We start from the raw sequence: 18,087 nt of genomic DNA, 5'->3' as shown, positions 1-18,087 counted from the left end.
GGGGGGGTCCCTGCTCTATGTATGGGGTTCAGTGGGATGGTCCCTGCTCTATATATGGGGTTCAGTGTGGGTGTCCCTACCTATGGGGTTCAGTGGGATGGTCCCTGCTCTATGTATGGGGTTCAGTGTGGGGTGTCCCTATCTATGGGGTTCAGTGGGGGTTCCCTGCTCTATGTATGTGATCACGGTGGGGGTCCCTGACCCATCAATGGGGGTCAGTAAGGGGTCCCTGTGCTATGTATGGGGCTCATTGTGGGGTGTCCCTACCTATGGGGTTCAGTGGGATGGTCCCTGCTCTATGTATGGGGTTCAGTGTGGGTGTCCCTATCTATGGGGTTCAGTGGGGAGGCCCCTGCTCTATGTATGGGTTTTGTGGGGGGAGTCCCAGTCTTGCCTATGGGGTTCAGTGCGGGGGGTCCCTGCCCTATGTATGGGGCTCATTGTGGGGTGTCCCTATCTATGGGGTTCAGTGGGATGGTCCCTGCCCTATGTATGGGGCTCATTGTGGGGTGTCCCTACCTATGGGGTTCAGTGGGGTGGGGTTCCTGTGCTACCTATGGGGTTCAGTGTGGGTGTCCCTATCTATGGGATTCAGTGGGATGGTCCCTGCTCTATGTATGGGGTTCAGTGTGGGTGTCCCTACCTATGGGGTTCAGTGGGAGGTCTTTGCTCTATGTATGGGATTTGTGGGGGGAGTCCCAGTGTTATCTATGGGGTTCAGTGCGGGGGGTCCCTGCCCTATGCATGTGCTTTGGGGGGTTGTGTGTCCCTGTTTCACCGGGTGACACCGACCCCCCCCTTCCCACAGGCGCCCCCTTTCCCCCCATGGCCCCCCCTCCCCTTTCCCCCCCTTTTCCCCCCCCTTCCCCTCCCCTCTCCCCCTTCCTCCTCCTCCTCCTCCTCCTCCTCCCCCCCCTCCCCTCCGTCACCCCCTGCCCCTCCGTTTGCCGCTGCGCCGGGGGCCGCGTTTACTGCAACGACCGGGGCCTGACGGCGGTGCCGGAGGGGGTCCCCGCTGGGGCCACCACCCTCTTCCTGCAGAACAACCGCATCGGGGACGCGGGCATCCCCGCCCGCCTCGCTCGGCTCCCGGCGCTCCAGGTCCTTTACCTGTACGCGAACGCCCTGGAGCACTTCCCCGCTCACCTCCCTCCGGCGCTGCGGGAGCTGCACCTGCAGGAGAACAACGTGCGGGGGCTCTGCCGCCGGGCGCTGGCCCGGGCCCCGCTCCTCGAACGCCTCCACCTGGACGACAACTCCGTGTCCGCCGCCGGCATCGAGGAGGACGCGTTCGCCGACAACCGCCGCTTGCGGCTCCTCTTCTTATCCCGCAACCACCTCAGCAGCGTCCCCCCGGGGCTGCCGCCGGCGCTGGAGGAGCTGCGCCTCGACGACAACCGCATCCACACCATCCCCTTGCGCGCCTTCGAGGGGCTGCCGGCCCTGCGCCGCTTGGTGCTGGACGGGAACCTGCTGGCGAACCAGCGCATGGCCGACGACACCTTCAGCCGCTTGGGCAACCTCAGCGAGCTCTCCTTGGGCCGCAACGCTCTGGCCGCTCCCCCGGCGAACCTGCCCCGAGCCCGGCTGCGCCGCTTGTCCCTGGCCGCCAACGCCATCAACCACGTCCCGGCGGGCTCCCTGGCTCGGATGAGGGCGCTGGAGCGCTTGGATCTCTCGGACAACAACCTGACCACGCTGCCCAGGGGGCTCTTCGATGACCTGGGCAGCCTGAGCCACCTGGGGCTGCGGAACAACCCCTGGTTCTGCGGCTGCAACCTGGCCTGGCTGCGGGACTGGCTGCGGCGCCGGGCCCCGCGGGGGCTGGAGGTGAAGGGGCTCCTGTGCCAGGCACCGGCCCGGCTGCGGGGGCTGCCGGTGGGGGAGCTGCGGGGGGAGATGGATGCGTGCGAGCCCCCCCCGCACAGCGCGGGGACCCCCGGTACCGCCGCCGTGTCCCCCCCCGTCTCACCGCCGGCGGAGGGGGGGCTGTGGGTGCAAGCGGCGCCGGGGGGGGCCTTGAGGATCCGGTGGCCGCCGGCTCCCCCCGGAGCATCCCTGAGGCTGAGCTGGTTCCGGCCGGGGCTGGGCTCGGTAACGGAGACGCTGGTGCGGGGGGACCGGGGGGAGTACGTGGTGACGGCGCTGCAGCCGCGAGCCCCGTACCGGGTCTGCCTCTCGGCGCTGGACCCCGCGGGCGGCCCCGGGACCCCGCTCTGCGCCCAAGCCCGAGCCGGGGCCGCCCCCCAAGCACCGGCATCACCGGGACCCCCCCGGCACCCGTCGGGGGCTCCCATCGCGCTCCCACCCGCGGCCGCTGCGGGGGGGGCGGCGGCGGCGGCGGCCGGGCTGGTGCTGGGGGTGCTGGGGGGGGGGTGGTGGAGGAGGAGGAAGAGGAGGAGGATGGGGGGCGCCGACCGGGGGGGGCCGCCGGTACCGGCCCATAAAGCGGGGGGGGGCACCGGGGGGCGGTTTCCGCTGCGGCCCCTGCGGGCCCCCGAGGATGGAGGCATCCGGACCGTGCCCCCCCCCCCCCCCCCCACCCCCCCCCCCCCCCCCCCCAGCGCTCGGGGGTACCGGGGGGGGCGGGTGCCCCACGGCACAGGGGGATCCTGATGGGGGGGGGGGTGGGAGGTCAGGAACCCCCAGTGCCGTGGGGCACCCGCCCCCCCGGGGTGGGGATGGATCCCTATACAGAGATGGGGGACCTCCCCCCCAAGTGGGGATGCACCCCCACTATAAGGACATTTGGGGGGGTCACTGGAGGTGTTGTGGGGGGGTTCAGTCCCCCGTTGTCCCCCCCAGCCCCCCCTCATCCCTTTTTTGGGACATTTTGGGGTTTTTAAGGTGTGGTGTTTGGTTTTTCTTTCCTGCACAGCTGCTTTTTTGGGGGGAAAAAGGTGGATTTGGGGCAGGATGGGGCTGGGGGGGGCCCATGGATCTGCCCCCCCCCCCCATTAGAACAAGAGACTATTGGGAGGGGTTGTGGGGGGGGGGATCCAGGGGTCTGGGGGGGTATCAACAGTCCGGCCCCCCCCTTGCGAGGTGCCTTCACCCCTCCCCCCCCCCGCTGTTGGAACTGGGGGGAAAGGACCAAAATCAGGGAAAATGGACCCAAAAAGGCCTCCCCCCCCCACCCCCCCCAATAAATCCAGCGGCTCCTTTTCCCGCCATTGCTTCTTTCCCGGGGTCGGGGGGGGGAGGGGGGGTTTGGGGTCACAGGGGGGGTTGCACGGGGTTCACGTCAAGGTCATGTCCCCCACCCCTTCGGGACCACCCACGTGCAAGCCCCGCCCCCGCGGTGCAAGCTCCGCCCCCTGGGGCAAACACCAGCGAAGCCTCCGTGCCGCCAGGTGGCGCCCTCCCTCCTTTGCCCGCCCCCCCCCCTCTGATTGGCACCTCGCTCAGCCAATAGCAGGGGTGGAAAATTCCAGAAAGCACGCTACGCTCCCCACCAATAGGAGGCCAGCGCCGGGGAGCCCTGCCAATCAGCGCCCGGGAGAGGGGTGGGGGGCGGGCCCTGCCGCTAGCTTCCGGCTTCCGGCGAGGTTTCGGGGAGGCGGGCGCCGCTTTCCCTTTTGACCAATGGGAAAGAGGAACCGCGGCCGAGCACCAATGGGAGCGCGCGCGGGGGCGGGCGGGCGGGGCCGGCAGCCAATGGGGCGCGGGTGGGCGGGGCGCCGGGGTTCTAGCAGCTTCCAGAAGGCGGCGCGGTAGCGGCCGGGAGCGGAGCGACATGGAGGAGGTGGGCGGGGAAGGCCGCGGCTCTTTGGGGGTCCCGTCCCCATAGGGGGCCTTGGAGGGGGGTCCGTCTCCATAGGGGGCTTGTGGGGGGGTCCGTCCCCGTACGGGGCTTTGGAGGGGTCCCCATAGAGGTCTTGGGGGGGTGCGGGCTCCCATGAGGGGGTTCGGGGTCCTGGAGCAGGCCTGAGGGGCTGCGGGGTCTCCGAGGCCTTCCTGCAGGGGCCCGGCAGGAGGCGGGGGGGCTCTAAAAGGGTACCCTTGGACCCCCTTTGCCTTCCCCATGTTCTCCCCCCCGATGTTCTTCGTGCCCTTCCCCTCCTGTCCTCACCCTCGTGCCCCTTCCCTTGCTCCGTGTCCCCTCCTCTTCCTCTCGGGGCTCCTCCTCTTCCTCACACCTCCCTCTTCCTCCTCGTGCCCCTTCCTGCCGGTCCCGGTGCCCAGGCGCAGGCGCTGAAGGAGCGGGGGAACCGGGCGCTGGCGGCGGGGGACGTGGCGGCCGCCGTGCGCCATTACTCGGCCGCCATCGCGCTGGACGCCACCAACCACGTCCTGTTCAGCAACCGCTCGGCGGCCTACGCCAAGCAGGGGGAGTACGCGCGGGCCCTGGCCGATGCCTGCCGCACCCTGGAGCTGCGCCCGGACTGGGCCAAGGTGAGCCCCATAGCGCCCATGGGTGCTCCATCACCTTGTCTGTGTGTCTCTGTGTGAGCCCCATAGCACCCATGGGTGTTCCATAACCTCCTCTGTGTGTGTGTCAGTGTGAGCCACATAGCACCCATGGGTGCTCCATCACCTCCATTGTGTGTCTCAGTGTGAGCCCCATAGCGCCCATGGGTGCTCCATAACCTCCTCTGTGTGTCTCAGTGTGAGCCCCATAGCGCCCATGGGTGCTCCATAACCTCCTCTGTGTGTCTCAGTGTGAGCCCCATAGCGCCCATGGGTGCTCCATCACCTCCATTGTGTGTCTCAGTTTGAGCCCCATAGCACCCATGGGTGCTCCATCACCTCCTTTGTGTGTCTCAGTGTGGGCCCCATAGCACCCATGGGTGCTCCATCAGCTTCTCTGTGTGTGTGCCCTAAGGTGAGCCCCATAGCGCACATGGGTGCTCCATAATCTCCATTGTGTGTCTCAGTGTGAGCCCCATAGCACCCATGGGTGCTCCATAACCTCCATTGTGTGTCTCAGTGTGAGCCCCATAGCACCCATGGGTGCTCCATCAACTCCTCAGTGTGTGTGCCCTAAGGTGAGCCCCATAGCGCCCATGGGTGCTCCATAATCTCCGTTGTGTGTCTGAGTGTGAGCTCCATAGCGCCCATGGGTGCTCCATCACCTCCTCAGTGTGTGTTCCCTAAGGTGAGCCCCATAGCGCCCATGGGTGCTCCATAACCTCCATTGTGTGTCTGAGTGTGAGCCCCATAGCGCCCATGGGTGCTCCATAATCTCCATTGTGTGTCTGAGTGTGAGCCCCATAGCGCCCATGGGTGCTCCATCCCCTCTGTGTGTCTCAGTGTGAGCCCCTTAGCACCCATGGGTGCGCCATAATCTTCATTGTGTGTCTCCATGTGAGCCCTACAGAACCCACGGGTGCTCCATCACCTCCTCTGTGTGTGAGCCCCATAGCACCCATGGGTGCTCCATCAGATCCTGTGTGTCTCAGTGTGAGCCCCGTAGCACCCATGGACGCTCCATAATCTCCATTGTGTGTCTGAGTGTGAGCCCCATAGTGCCCATGGGTGCTCTCTGATCTCCTGTGGGTGTGATCCCCATAGCACCCATGGGTGCTCCATCAGCTCCTGTGTGTGTGTATGTGTGTCCTAAGATGAAAACCATAGCACCCATGTGTGCTAAATTATCTCCTCTGTGTGTGTGTGAGCCCCATAGCACCCATGGGTGCTCAATCACCTTCTCTATGTGCATGTGTGTGCCTCAGTGTGAGACCCATAGCACCCATGGGTGCTCCTTCACCTCCTCCGTGTATGTGTGTGTGTTCTAAGGTGAGACCCATAGCACCCATGGGTGCTAAGTATGCCCCAAGGTGAGACCCATAGCACCCATGGGTGCTCTATCACCTCCTCCATCTGTTTGTGTGCCCTAAGGTGAGACCCATAGCACCCATGGATGCTACATTATCTCCTCTGTGTGTGTGTGTGCGTGCCTCAATGTGAGACCCATAGCACCCATGGGGGCTCAGTATGCCCTAAGGTGAGACCCATAGCACCCATGGGGGCTCAGTCACCTCGTGTGTGTGTGTGTGTGTGTGTGCCTCAAGGTGAGTGCTGCAGCACCTGTGGGTGCTCTGTCACCTGTGTCTGTGTGAGCCCCATAGCACCCATGGGTGCTCCATTACCCCCTATGTGTGTGTGTCCATGCCCCAGAGTGAGCCCTCAGCACCCATCAGTGCTTAATCTCCTCCTGTGTGTGGGGGGGCAAACCTCAGGGTGAGCACTGCAGCACCCATGGGTGCTCCGTCACCTTCTCTGTGCGTGTGCTCCAAGGCAAGTCCTGCAGCACCCATGGGTGCTCCGTCACCTTCTTTGTATGTATGTCCCAAGGTGAGACCCATAGCACCCATGGGTGCTCGATTGCCTTCTGTATATGTGTGTATCCATGCCCCAAGGTGAGCACTGCAGCACCCATGGGTGCTCCATCATCTCCAGTGTGTGTGTGTTCAACCCCAACTGGGCCTGCAGTACCCATGGGTGCTGCATTAAGTCCTATGGGTGTGTCTGTGCCTGTGCTCCAAGCACCCATGGGTGCTCCCTGACCCCTGTGTGTCCCTGCCCCACGTGACCACAGCACCCATGGGTGCATCCTGACCCCCTGTGTGACCCTGCCCCACGTGACCCCAGCACCCATGGGTGCCCCCTGACCCCTGTGTTACCCTGCCTCATGTGACCTGCATCCCCCATGGGTGCCTCCTGTGTGACCCTGCCCCACGTGAGCTGCATCACCCATGGGTGCTCCCTGACCCCTGTGTGTCTCTGCCCACATGACCCCAGCACCCATGGGTACTCCCTGACCCCTGTGTTTCCCTGCCCCACGTGACCTGCATCCCCCCCCATGGGTGCCCTCTGTGTGACCCTGCCCCACGTGACCTGCATCCCCCATGGGTGCTCCCTGTGTGTCTCTGCCCCACATGACCCCAGCACCCATGGGTGCCCCCTGACCCCTGTGTGACTCTCTCCCACGTGACCTGCATCACCCCATGGGTGCCCCCTGTGTGACCCTGCCCCACGTGACCTGCATCCCCCATGGGTGCCCCCTGACACCTGTGTTTCCCTGCCCCACGTGACCTGCATGCCCCATGGGTGCCCCCTGTGTGACCCTGCCCCACGTGACCTGCATCCCCCATGGGTGCCCCCTGACACCTGTGTTTCCCTGCCCCACGTGACCTGCATGCCCCATGGGTGCCCCCTGTGTGACCCTGCCCCACGTGACCTGCATCCCCCATGGGTGCCCCCTGACACCTGTGTTTCCCTGCCCCACGTGATCTGCATCCCCCCCATGGGTGCCCCCTGTGTGACCCTGCCCCACGTGACCTGCGTCCCCCATGGGTGCCCCCTGTGTGACCCTGCCCCACGTGACCTGCGTGCCCCCCGTGTGACCCTGCCCCACGTGGCCTGCGTGCCCCCCGTGACCCCGCCCCACGTGACCGATCCCCACGTGACTCCGCAGGGTTACTCCCGCAAGGCCGCGGCCCTGGAGTTCCTGCAGCGCCTGGAGGAGGCCAAGGCCGTTTATGAGGAGGGGCTGCGGCACGAGCCCGGGAACGCCCAGCTCCGGGAGGGGCTGCGGGGGGTGGAGGCCAGGCTGGCGGGTGAGGGGCGGGGGGTTGGGGCAGGGATGGGGGTTGGGGGGCAGGGATGGGGGTTGGGGGGCAGGGATGGGGTCTGGGAGATCTATAATGGGGTTTGGGGGGCAGGGATGCGGTTGGGGGATTATAATGGGTTGGCGGGCAGGGATGGGGTCTGGGAGATCTATAATGGGGTTTGGGGGGCAGGGGTGGGTTCTGGGGGGGCAGTGATGTGGTTTGGGGGGCAGGGATGAGGTTTGGGGTTGGGTCAGTGGTGGGCGTTGGGGGCACAGTGATGGAGTCTGGGGGGCAGGGATGGGGTCTGGGAGGGGCAGGGATTGGGTTTGGGCAAACAGATCTGAAATGGGGTTTGGGGGGCAGGGATGAGGTTGGGGGACAGTGGTGGGGTCTGGGAGGGCAGGGATGGGGTTGGTGGGGTCAGTGATGGGGTTTGGGGTGGTCACGTGGGGTTGGGGGTGGTCATGTGGGGTTTGGGCGGTCAGTGATGGGGTTTAGGGGATCAATGGTGGGGTTTGGGGGGGGTCACGTGCGGTTTGGGGTGTCAGTGATGGGGTTGGGGGTGGTCACGTGGGGTTGGGGATCAATGGTGGGGTGTGGGGCGGTCACGTGGGGTTAGGGGGTGGTCACGTGGGGTTGGGGATCAATGGTGGGGTGTGGGGCGGTCACGTGGGGTTAGGGGGTGGTCAGGTGATCACGGTACCCGTGCCCCCCCCTCCCCCAGAGCGGAAGCTCCTGAACCCCTTCAGCGCCCCGGACCTGCTGGGCCGGCTCGAGGGGGACCCGCGCACGCGCGCGCTGCTGCGGGACCCCGAATACCGCCACCTGCTGGAGGAGCTGCGCAGCGACCCCGCCCGCCTCGGCTCGTACGGAGCGGGGGGGGGGGGGGGCGGGGGTGGGGGGCCCGGGGTCAGGTTTGGGGTGTCTGGGGGCAGGTTTGGGGTCACTTTTGGGGTGCACGGGGTCAGGTTTTGGGCGTCTGGGGTCAGGTTTGGGGTGCACAGGGTCAGTTTTGGGGTGCATGGGGTCAGGTTTTGGGTGTCTGGGGTCAGGTTTGGGGTGCATGGGGTCAGGTTTTGGGTGTCTGGGGGTAGTTTTGGGGTGCACGGGGTTAGTTTTGGGGTGTCTGGGGGCAGTTTTGGGGTACACGGGGTCAGGTTTGGGGTGCATGGGGTCAGGTTTTGGGTGGCTAGGGTCACTTTTGGGGTGCACAGAGTCAGGTTTTGGGTGTCTGGGGGTAGTTTTGGGGTGCATGGGGTCAGGTTTTGGGTGCATGGGGTCAGTTTTGGGTGTCTGGGGGCAGTTTTGGGGTGCACGGGGTCAGGTTTGGGGTGCATGGGGTTGGGGGGCAGGGGCAGGTTTTGGGGGGCAGGTTTTGGGGTGCATGGGGTCAGGTTTTGGGTGACTGGGGTAGTTTTGGGGTGGGGTCAGGTTTGGGGTGCATGGGGGTCAGGTTTTGGGGGGCAGGGTCAGGTTTTGGGTGTCTGGGGGCAGGTTTGGGGTGCACGGGGTCAGGTTTGGGGTGCATGGGGTTAGTTTTGGGTGTCGGGGCAGGTTTGCGGTACTGATGCAGGGTTGGGGTCACTTTTGGGGTGATGGGAGGTGAGGTGCAGGTTTGGGGGCACTTTTGGGGTGCACGGGGTCAGGCTTGGGGTGTCTGGGGTCAGTTTTGTGGTGCTGATGCCGCTCTGGGGTCAGTTATGAGGTGCATGGGGTTAGTTTTGGGGTGCTGATGCAGGGTTGGGGTCAGGTTTGGGGTGATGGGAGGTTAAGAGAAGGTTTGGGGGCACTTTTGGGGTGCACGGGGTCAGGTTTTGGGTGTCTGGGGTCAGGTTTTGGGTGTCGGGTTAGTTTTGGGGTGCACAGGGTCAGGTTTTGGGTGTCGGGGTAGTTTTGGGGTGCACAGGGTCAGGTTTTGGGTGTCGGGGTAGTTTTGGGGTGCACGGGGTCAGTTTTGGGTGTCTGGGTCAGGTTTGGGGTGCACGGGGTCAGATTTTGGGTGTCTGGGTCAGGTTTGGGGTGCACGGGGTCAGATTTTGGGTGTCTGGGTCAGGTTTGGGGTGCACGGGGTCAGGTTTTGGGTGTTGACGATAGGTTTGGGGTGCACGGGGTTAGTTTTGGGTGTCTGGGCGACAGGTTTGGGGTGCATGGGGTCAGGTTTTGGGTGACTGGGTCAGGTTTGGGGTGCACGGGGTCGGCGGCCGTGTCTGAGGTCAGGTTTGGGGTGCATGGGGTCAGGTTTTGGGTGTCTGAGGTCAGGTTTGGGGTGCACGGGGTCAGGTTTTGGGTGACTGGGTCAGGTTTGGGGTGCACGGGGTCAGGTTTGTGGTGCTGATGCCGGGTTGGGGTCAGGTTTGTGGTGCTGATGCAGGTTTGGGGTCACTTTTGGGGTGCACGGGGTTAGTTTTGGGTGTCTGGGGTCAGGTTTTGGGTGTCTCGGGGTAGTTTTGGGGTGCACAGGGTCAGGTTTTGGGTGTCTGGGGGTAGTTTTGGGGTGCACGGGGTCAGGTTTGGGGTGCACGGGGTTAGTTTTGGGGTGCATGGGGTCAGGTTTTGGGTGTCTGAGGTCAGTTTTGGGGTGCACGGGGTCAGGTTTTGGGTGTCTGGGGGTAGTTTTGGGGTGCACGGGGTCAGGTTTGGGGTGCACGGGGTCAGGTTTGGGGTGCATGGGGTCAGGTTTGGGGTCAGGTTTGGGGTCAGGTTTGGGGTGCATGGGGTTAGTTTTGGGGTGCATGGGGTCAGGTTTTGGGTGTCTGGGGGCATTTTTGGGGTGCACGGGGTCAGGTTTTGGGTGTTGGGTCAGTTTTGGGGTGCACGGTTTAGTTTTGGGTATTTGGGGGCAGTTTTGGGGTGCACGGGGTCAGGTTTTGGGTGTCTGGGGGCAGTTATGAGATGCATGGGGATAGTTTTGGGGCACTGATGCCAGGTTGGGGTCAGTTTTGGGGTGTACGGGGTCAGGTTTTGGGTGTCTGGGGGCAGGTTTGTGGTGCTGATGCCGCTCTGGGGTCAGTTATGAGGTGCATGGGGTTAGTTTTGGGGTGCTGATGCAGGGTTGGGGTCAGGTTTGGGGTGATGGGAGGTTAAGAGAAGGTTTGGGGGCACTTTTGGGGTGCATGGGGTCAGGTTTTGGGTGTCTGGGGTCAGGTTTTGGGTGTCGGGTTAGTTTTGGGGTGCACAGGGTCAGGTTTTGGGTGTCGGGGTAGTTTTGGGGTGCACGGGGTCAGTTTTGGGTGTCTGGGTCAGGTTTGGGGTGCACGGGGTCAGGTTTTGGGTGTCTGAGGTCAGGTTTGGGGTGCACGGGGTCAGGTTTTGGGTGTCTGAGGTCAGGTTTGGGGTGCACGGGGTCAGGTTTTGGGTGACTGGGTCAGGTTTGGGGTGCACGGGGTCAGGTTTGTGGTGCTGATGCCGGGTTGGGGTCAGGTTTGTGGTGCTGATGCAGGTTTGGGGTCACTCTTGGGGTGCACGGGGTTAGTTTTGGGTGTCTGGGGGTAGTTTGGGGTGCACGGGGTTTGGGGTGCAGAGGACCAGGTTTGGGGTGAACTGGGGGTAGTTTTGGGTGCACGGGGTCAGGTTTGGGGTGCACGGGGTTAGTTTTGGGGTGCACGGGGTCACGTTTTGGGTGTCTGAGGTCAGGTTTGGGGTGCACGGGGTCAGGTTTTGGGTGTCTGGGGGTAGTTTTGGGGTGCACGGGGTCAGGTTTGGGGTGCATGGGGTCAGGTTTGGGGTGCATGGGGTCAGGTTTGGGGTGCATGGGGTCAGGTTTTGGGTGTCTGGGGGTAGTTTTGGGGTGCACGGGGTCAGGTTTTGGGTGTTGGGTCAGTTTTGGGGTGCACGGGTTAGTTTTGGGTATTTGGGGGCAGTTTTGGGGTGCACGGGGTCAGGTTTTGGGTGTCTGGGGGCAGGTTTGTGGTGCTGATGCAGGGTTGGGGTCAGGTTTGGGGTGATGGGAGGTTAAGAGCAGGTTTTGGGGCACTTTAGGGGTGCATGGGTTCACTTTTGGGGTCCATGGTATCACTTTTGCGGTCCCTGTTGGGGTGCATGGGGGTCCCTTTTGGGGTCCGTTTTGGGGTCCCTTTTGGTGTGCATGGGGGTCACTTTTGGGGTCCGTTTTGGGGTGCATGGGGTCACTTGGGGTCCGTTTTGGGGTGCATGGGGTCACTTTTGGGGTCCGTTTTGGGGTGCATGGGGTCACTTTTGGGGTCCCTATTGGGGTGCATGGGGGTCCCTTTTGGGGTCCGTTTTTGGGTCCATGATGTCACTTTTGGGGTCCCTATTGGGGTGCATGGGGGTCACTTTTGGGGTCCGTTTTGGGGTGCATGGGGGTCACTTTTGGGGTCCATTTTAGGGTGCATGGGGTCACATTTGGGGTCTCTTTTGGGGTCCATGATGTCACTCTTGGGGTGAGTTTTGGGGTCCCTTTGGGGTTCCTTTTGCGGCCACTTTTGGGGTCCCTTTTGGGGATCTTTTTGGGGTCCCTATTGGGGTGAGTTTTGGGGTCACTTTTGGGGTGCCCGCAGGAAGCTGCAGGACCCGCGGGTCATGACCACCCTGAGCGTGCTGCTGGGGGTGGACCTGAGCGGCGCTGAGGAGGAGGAGGAGGCGCCCTCCCCTCCCCCCCCGCCCCCCCCCAAGCCCCCGGCCCAGCCCCCCCCGACCGAGGAGCTCCCTGAGAACAAGAAGGAGGTGAGGGGGGGAGGGGGAGGGGAGTGTTTTGGGGTGTTTGGGTGGGTTTTGGGGGTGCAGGGGGGTGATTTTGGGGTGTTTTGGGCAGGTTTTGGGGTGTTTCAGGTTGGTTTTGGGGTGTTTAGGGTTGTTTTGGGGTGCAGGGATGATTTTGGGTTGTTTTGGGGAGGGCTTTTGGGTGTTGGGGCGGTATTTGGTGTGTTTGGGCAGGTTTTGGGGTGTTTGGGCAGGTTTTGGGGTGTTTCAGGCTGGTTTTGGGGTGTTTGGGCAGGTTTTGGGGTGTTCTGGGCAGGTTTTAGAGTGTTTGGGGCAGATTTAGAGTGTTTTGGGCAGGTTTTGGTGTGTTTGGGCAGGTTTTGGGGTGTTTTGTGTAGGTTTTGGGGTCTTTGGGGCAGGTTTTGGGGTGTTTTGTGCAGCTTTTGGGGTGTTTGGGGCAGGTTTTAGGGTGTTTGGGGCAGATTTAGGGTGTTTGGGCAGGTTTTGGTGTGTTTGGGCAGGTTTTGGGGTGTTTTGGGCAGGTTTTGGGGTGTTTTGGGCAGGTTTTGGGGTGTTTGGGGCTGGTTTTGGGGTGTTTCGGCTGGTTTTGGGGTGTTTCAGGCTGGTTTTGGGGTGTTTCGGGCAGGTTTTGGGGTGTTTTGGGCTGGTTTTGGGGTGTTTCAGGCTGGTTTTGGGGTGTTTGGGCAGGTTTTGGGGTGTTTCGGGCTGGTTTTGGGGTGTTTTGGGCCCGTTTTGGGGTGTTTGGGCAGGTTTTGGGGTGTTTCAGGCTGGTTTTGGGGTGTTTCAGGCTGGTTTTGGGGTGTTTCAGGCCGGTTTTGGGGTGCAGGGGCTATGCTGGGGCTGATTTTGGGGTGTCTCCCTCCAGGCCCAGCAGCAGAAGGAGCTGGGCAACGCCGCCTACAAGCGCAAGGAGTTCCCTGCAGCCCTGGCTCACTACACCCGCGCCGAGGAGCTGGACCCCACCAACATGACCTACGTCACCAACCAGGCGGGTGAGCACCCCCAAACCGTGAACCCCCCCCTTGAAACCCCCCCTTAAACCCTGAACCCCAAACACCCCCCGAACCCCCCAGGAACCCCAAAATCGCACCCCGAAACCATGAACCCCCCCCTTGAACCCCCCCCTTAAACCCTGAACCCCAAACACCCCCCGAACCCCCCGGGAACCCCAAAATCGCACCCCGAAACCATTAACTCCCCCTCTTTAAACCCCCCCTTAAACCCTGAACCCCAAACATCCCCCCAACCCCCCTGTACCCCAAAATCGCACCCCCAAACCATGAACCCCCCCCCTTGAAACCCCCCCGTAAACCCTGAACCCCAAACACCCCCCGAACCCCCTGGCAACCCCAAAATCTCCCTTGAACCCACCTAAAACCCCCTTTGAAACCCCTAAACCTCCCCCCGAACCCCCAAAACCCCCCTTGAACCGCAAAACCCTGCTTGAATCACCCAAAACACCCTCAAACCATCCAATCCCCCCTTTGCACACCCCAACCCCCCCAAAACCCCCCCTGAACCCCCCAAAGAACCCCCTTGAATCCCCCCAGAACCCCCTTGAACCTCCCCAAACCCCCTTGAACCCCCGCAGAACCCCCCTGAAACCCCGCTTAACCGTCCCAAAGCCCCCCAACCCCCCCAAACTCCCTTCAACCCCCCCTGAACCCCGCCAAACCCCCTTGAACCCCCCAAAACCCCCTTGAACCCACCCAAACCCCCCTTGACCTCACTTGAACCCCCCCAAACCCCCCTTGAACCCCCCATAAGCCCCCCGAACCCTCCCTGAACCCCCCCAGAACCCCCTTGAAACCCTCCAAATTCCTTTTGAACCCCCCCAACTCCCCCTGAACCCCCCAACCCTCCCTGAACCCTCCCAAAACCCCCCTAGAACCCCCCAAACCCCCCTTTAACCCCCCCAGAAGCCCCCCGAACCCCCCCAAAACCCCCTTGAACCTGCCCAAAACCCCCTTGAATCCCCCCGAACCCCCCCTGAACCCTCCCAAAACTCCCCTTGAACCCCTCCAAAACCCCCCTGAACCCCCCCTGAACCCCCTCAAACCCCCCTTGAACCCCCCAAAATCCCCCTTGAACCCCCCAAAAACCCCTTTCAACCCCCCCAGAACCCCCCCTAACCCCCAAACCCCCCCTGAACCCCCTCTTTCCCCCCCCAGCCGTCTACTTCGAGACCGGGGAGTACGCGCGGTGCCGGGAGCTCTGCACCAAGGCCATTGAGCTGGGCCGCCAGAACCGGGAGGATTACCGGCAGATCGCAAAGTGGGTCCGGGATGGGGGGGGGGTAAAAAGATGGGGTCCCCCCCCCCCATTGCTGCACCCCCAAACTCACCCCCCCATAGGGCCTATGCACGCATCGGGAACTCGTACCTGCGGGAGGAGCGCTACAAGGACGCCATCCACTTCTATAACAAGTCCTTGGCCGAGCATCGCACCCCAGAGGTGCTCAAGAAGTGCCAGCAGGTGATGTACAAGGGTTGGGGTGGGGGGGGGGTCAAAAAGGGGGTGCCCCCCCCTTTAACCCCCCCAAACCTGGGGCTGCTGCAGGCAGAGAAGATCCTCAAGGAGCAGGAGCGCTTGGCTTACATCGACCCCGAGCTGGCGCTGCAGGAGAAGAACAAAGGCAATGAGTGCTTCCAACGAGGTACAATGGGGTGGTGGGGGGTGGGGGGGAGGTTTTGGGGTACCCCCCCCCAAACCCTCCATGCCCCCCCCTCTCTTTGGCAGGGGATTACCCGCAGGCCATGAAGCACTACACCGAGGCCATCCGGCGCAACCCGCACGAGGCCCGGCTCTACAGCAACCGTGCTGCCTGCTACACCAAGCTGCTGGAGTTCCCCCTCGCCCTCAAGGTCCGGGGGGGGGTGCAGAGATGGGGGGGCACAGACCCAGTTTTGGGGTGCATCTGACACCCCCCCATTGTTCCCCTCTGCAGGACTGTGAGGAGTGCATCCGCCTGGAGCCCTCCTTCAGTGAGTGCTGGGGTCCCCCCCTCTGCCTGTTCCTCTGCTTGTGTCCCCTTCTCTGCCTGTTTTCCCTGGGCTTGTTCCCCCTCTTCACCCCACTGTACCCCACTTCCCTTTGTGCTTGTTCTCTTGTGCCTCCTCCTCTCTGTTCCTGGGTTCTCTTATCCCATTCCTCTCCCTGTGCCCTTTTTCCTTCCCCTCTACCTGTACCCCCCTTCTCTCTGCCTGTTCCTCTCCTCTTCCTGTATTCGCTTATCCTTTTCCTCTGCCTGTTCCCTCTCTGCCTGTTTCCCTTCTCCTCTACCTGTACCCCCCTTCCTCCTCTCCTATTCCCTTCTCCTCTTCCTCTCCCTGTTCCCTTCCCCTCTGCCTGTTCCTCTTCCTGTATACCCTTATCCTCTGCCTGTTCCCTCTCTTCTTCCACCTGTTTCTCTGCCTGTTCCCCTTCTCCTCTGCCTGTACCCCTTTTCCTTTTCCTATTCCCCTTCTCCTCTACCTGTACCCCCCCTTTCCCTCTGCCTGTTCCTCTTCTCTTCCTGTATTCCCTTATCCTTTCTCTCTGCCTGTTCCTATTCTTCTTCCATGCATCCCTCTGCCTGTTCCCCTTCTCCTCTACCTGTTCCCTCTGCCTGTTCCCCCTCTTCTCTACCTATTCCTCTGCCTGTTCCTCTCCTCTCCCTGTATCCCCTTATCCTTTCCTCTGCCTGTTCCTTCTCTTCCTCTCCCTGGATTCCCTTCTCTTCTTCCTCTGCCTGTTCCCTTTCTCCTCTCCCTGTACCCCTTTTCCTCTGCCTGTTCCCTCTCTTCTTCCATGCATTCCTCTGCCTGTTCCCCTGTTCCTCTGCCTGTTCCTCTCTTCTTCCTGTATCCCCTTATCCTTTCCCTCTGCCTGTTCCCTCTCTTCCTCTCCTTGTATTCCCTTCTCTTCTTCCTCTGCCTGTTCCCCTTCTCCTCTGCCTGTTCCCTTTATCCTCTCCCTGTATTCCCTTATCCTTTCCCTCTGCCCAACCCCATTCTTGTTCCATGCGTTCCTTTCCCTGTTCCCCTTCCCCTCTGCCTGTACCCCCCTTTCCCCCTGCCTGTTCCCTCCCTTCCTCTCCCCATCCCCTTCCTCCTCCTCCCATCCCCCATCTCCCCCCAGTCAAAGGCTACACCCGGAAGGCAGCGGCTCTGGAGGCCATGAAGGATTACAGCAAGGCCATGGACGTCTACCAGCGCGCCCTCGACCTGGACGCCGGCTGCAAGGTGCGGGGTCCCCCCCTATCACCCCCCATTGCACTGGGGCTGTTGGGGGGGGCTGACACCGGAGTGCCCCCCAGGAGGCCGCCGAGGGCTACCAGCGGTGCCTGCTGGCCCAGTACAACCGGCAGGAGAGCCCCGAGGAGGTGAAGCGCCGCGCCATGGCCGACCCCGAGGTGCAGCACATCATGAGCGACCCCGCCATGCGCCTCATCCTCGAGCAGATGCAGAAGGACCCCCAGGCCCTCAGCGAGTGCGTGAGGAGGGGGGGTTCTAAAGGGATCCCAGGGGGGATCCTGGGGGGGCCCTGGGGTGTTATTGGGGTCCTAAAGGGATCCCAGGGGGGGTCCTAAAGGGATCCTAGGGGGGTCCTGGGGTGTTATTGGGGTCCTAAAGGGATCCCAGGGGGGTCCTAAAGGGATCCCAGGGGGGGTCCTGAAGGGATCCCAGGGGGCCCTAGGGTGTTATTGGGGTCCTAAAGGGATCCTAGGGGGGTCCTGGGGTGTTATTGGGGTCCTAAAGGGATCCCAGGGGGGATCCTAGGGGGGTCCTGGGGTGTTATTGGGGGCCTAAAGGGATCCCAGGGGGCCCTAGGGTGTTATTGGGGTCCTAAAGGGATTCCAGGGGTGTCTATGAGGGTCCCAAAGGGGTTCCAGGGGTTCCTAAAGGGGTTCCAGGGGGCCCCAATGGCATTCCTGGGGATCCCTGGCGTGTTATTGGGGTCCTAAAGGGATCCCAGGGGGGGTCCTAAAGGGATCCCAGGGGGGCCCTAGGGTGTTATTGGGGTCTTAAAGTGATCCCTGGGGGGTCAGTGGGGGTCCCAGAGGGGTTCTGGGTTCCCATTGTCCATAGGGGAGACCCCTTTTTCTGTAGGGGGGCTCCCATTGTCGGGGTCCCCATTGTCCATAGGGGGGTCCCCATTGTCCATTGGGGGTCCCCATTGTCCATTGGCGGGGTCCCCATTGTCCATCGGGGGGTCCCCATTGTCCATTGTCGGGGTCCCCATTGTCCATAGGGGGTTCCCATTGTCCATAGGGGGGTCCCCATTGACACCCCCCTGTTCCTCGCAGGCACCTCAAGAACCCGGTGATCGCGCAGAAGATCCAGAAGCTGATGGACGTGGGGCTCATCGCCATCCGGTGACCCCCCATTGCCTGCCCCACACCCCCAGGGCCATGGGGGGCCGGGGGTGCTGCCCCTCACTCCCCCCCCAACCCCCCCCCCTTCGCTTGTGTTGGTTGTGGGGCGCCGCGACCCCCAATAAAGAGCGGAGCAGCGACCAGGCCTGGTCAATATGGGGTGGTGGAGGTGGGGGCCATGGGGCTGGGATCCTCTATGGGGTGGAGGTGGGGCCATGGGGCTGGGATCCTCTATGGGGCGGACGTGGGGCCATGGGGCTGGGATCCTCTATGGGGTGGAGGTGGGGGCCATGGGGCTGGGATCCTCTATGGGGTGGAGGTGGGGCCACGGGGCTGGGATCCTCTATGGGGCGGAGGTGGGGGCCATGGGGCTGGGATCCTCTATGGGGCGGACATGGGGGCCGTGGGGGCCATGGGGCTGGGATCCTCTATGGGGTGGAGGTGGGGCCATGGGGCTGGGATCCTCTATGGGGTGGCGGAGGTGGAGCCATGGGG

General features: G+C 62.9%; 2 protein-coding genes across 2 annotated transcripts; both read left to right on the top strand.

Annotated features, from left to right (window-relative positions):
* Positions 1-894: 894 nt before the first annotated feature.
* LOC133226283 (leucine-rich repeat transmembrane protein FLRT1-like) lies at positions 895-3,790 on the top strand (the record flags this gene model as incomplete). Its single annotated transcript, XM_061379621.1, has 3 exons — positions 895-2,282; positions 3,289-3,353; positions 3,462-3,790. Coding segments are annotated over 3 exons (1,782 nt in total), but the record flags the coding sequence as incomplete, so codon positions are not given.
* Positions 3,791-4,134: 344 nt separating this feature from the next.
* STIP1 (stress induced phosphoprotein 1) lies at positions 4,135-17,647 on the top strand (the record flags this gene model as incomplete). Its single annotated transcript, XM_061379620.1, has 13 exons — positions 4,135-4,395; positions 7,421-7,562; positions 8,281-8,422; positions 12,074-12,239; positions 13,102-13,228; positions 14,408-14,510; positions 14,591-14,711; positions 14,796-14,892; positions 14,976-15,100; positions 15,184-15,220; positions 16,356-16,459; positions 16,534-16,706; positions 17,524-17,647. Coding segments are annotated over 13 exons (1,671 nt in total), but the record flags the coding sequence as incomplete, so codon positions are not given.
* Between the last annotated feature and the right edge of the window lie 440 nt (positions 17,648-18,087).

This window comes from Neopsephotus bourkii, unplaced genomic scaffold (genome assembly GCF_033783945.1).
Source record: "Neopsephotus bourkii isolate Nb327-2 ecotype Australia unplaced genomic scaffold, CSIRO-AGI_Nbou_v1 NB_1779, whole genome shotgun sequence".
Classification (NCBI taxonomy): Eukaryota; Metazoa; Chordata; class Aves; order Psittaciformes; family Psittacidae; genus Neopsephotus; species Neopsephotus bourkii.
This window is presented reverse-complemented; position numbering and strand designations above follow the sequence as displayed.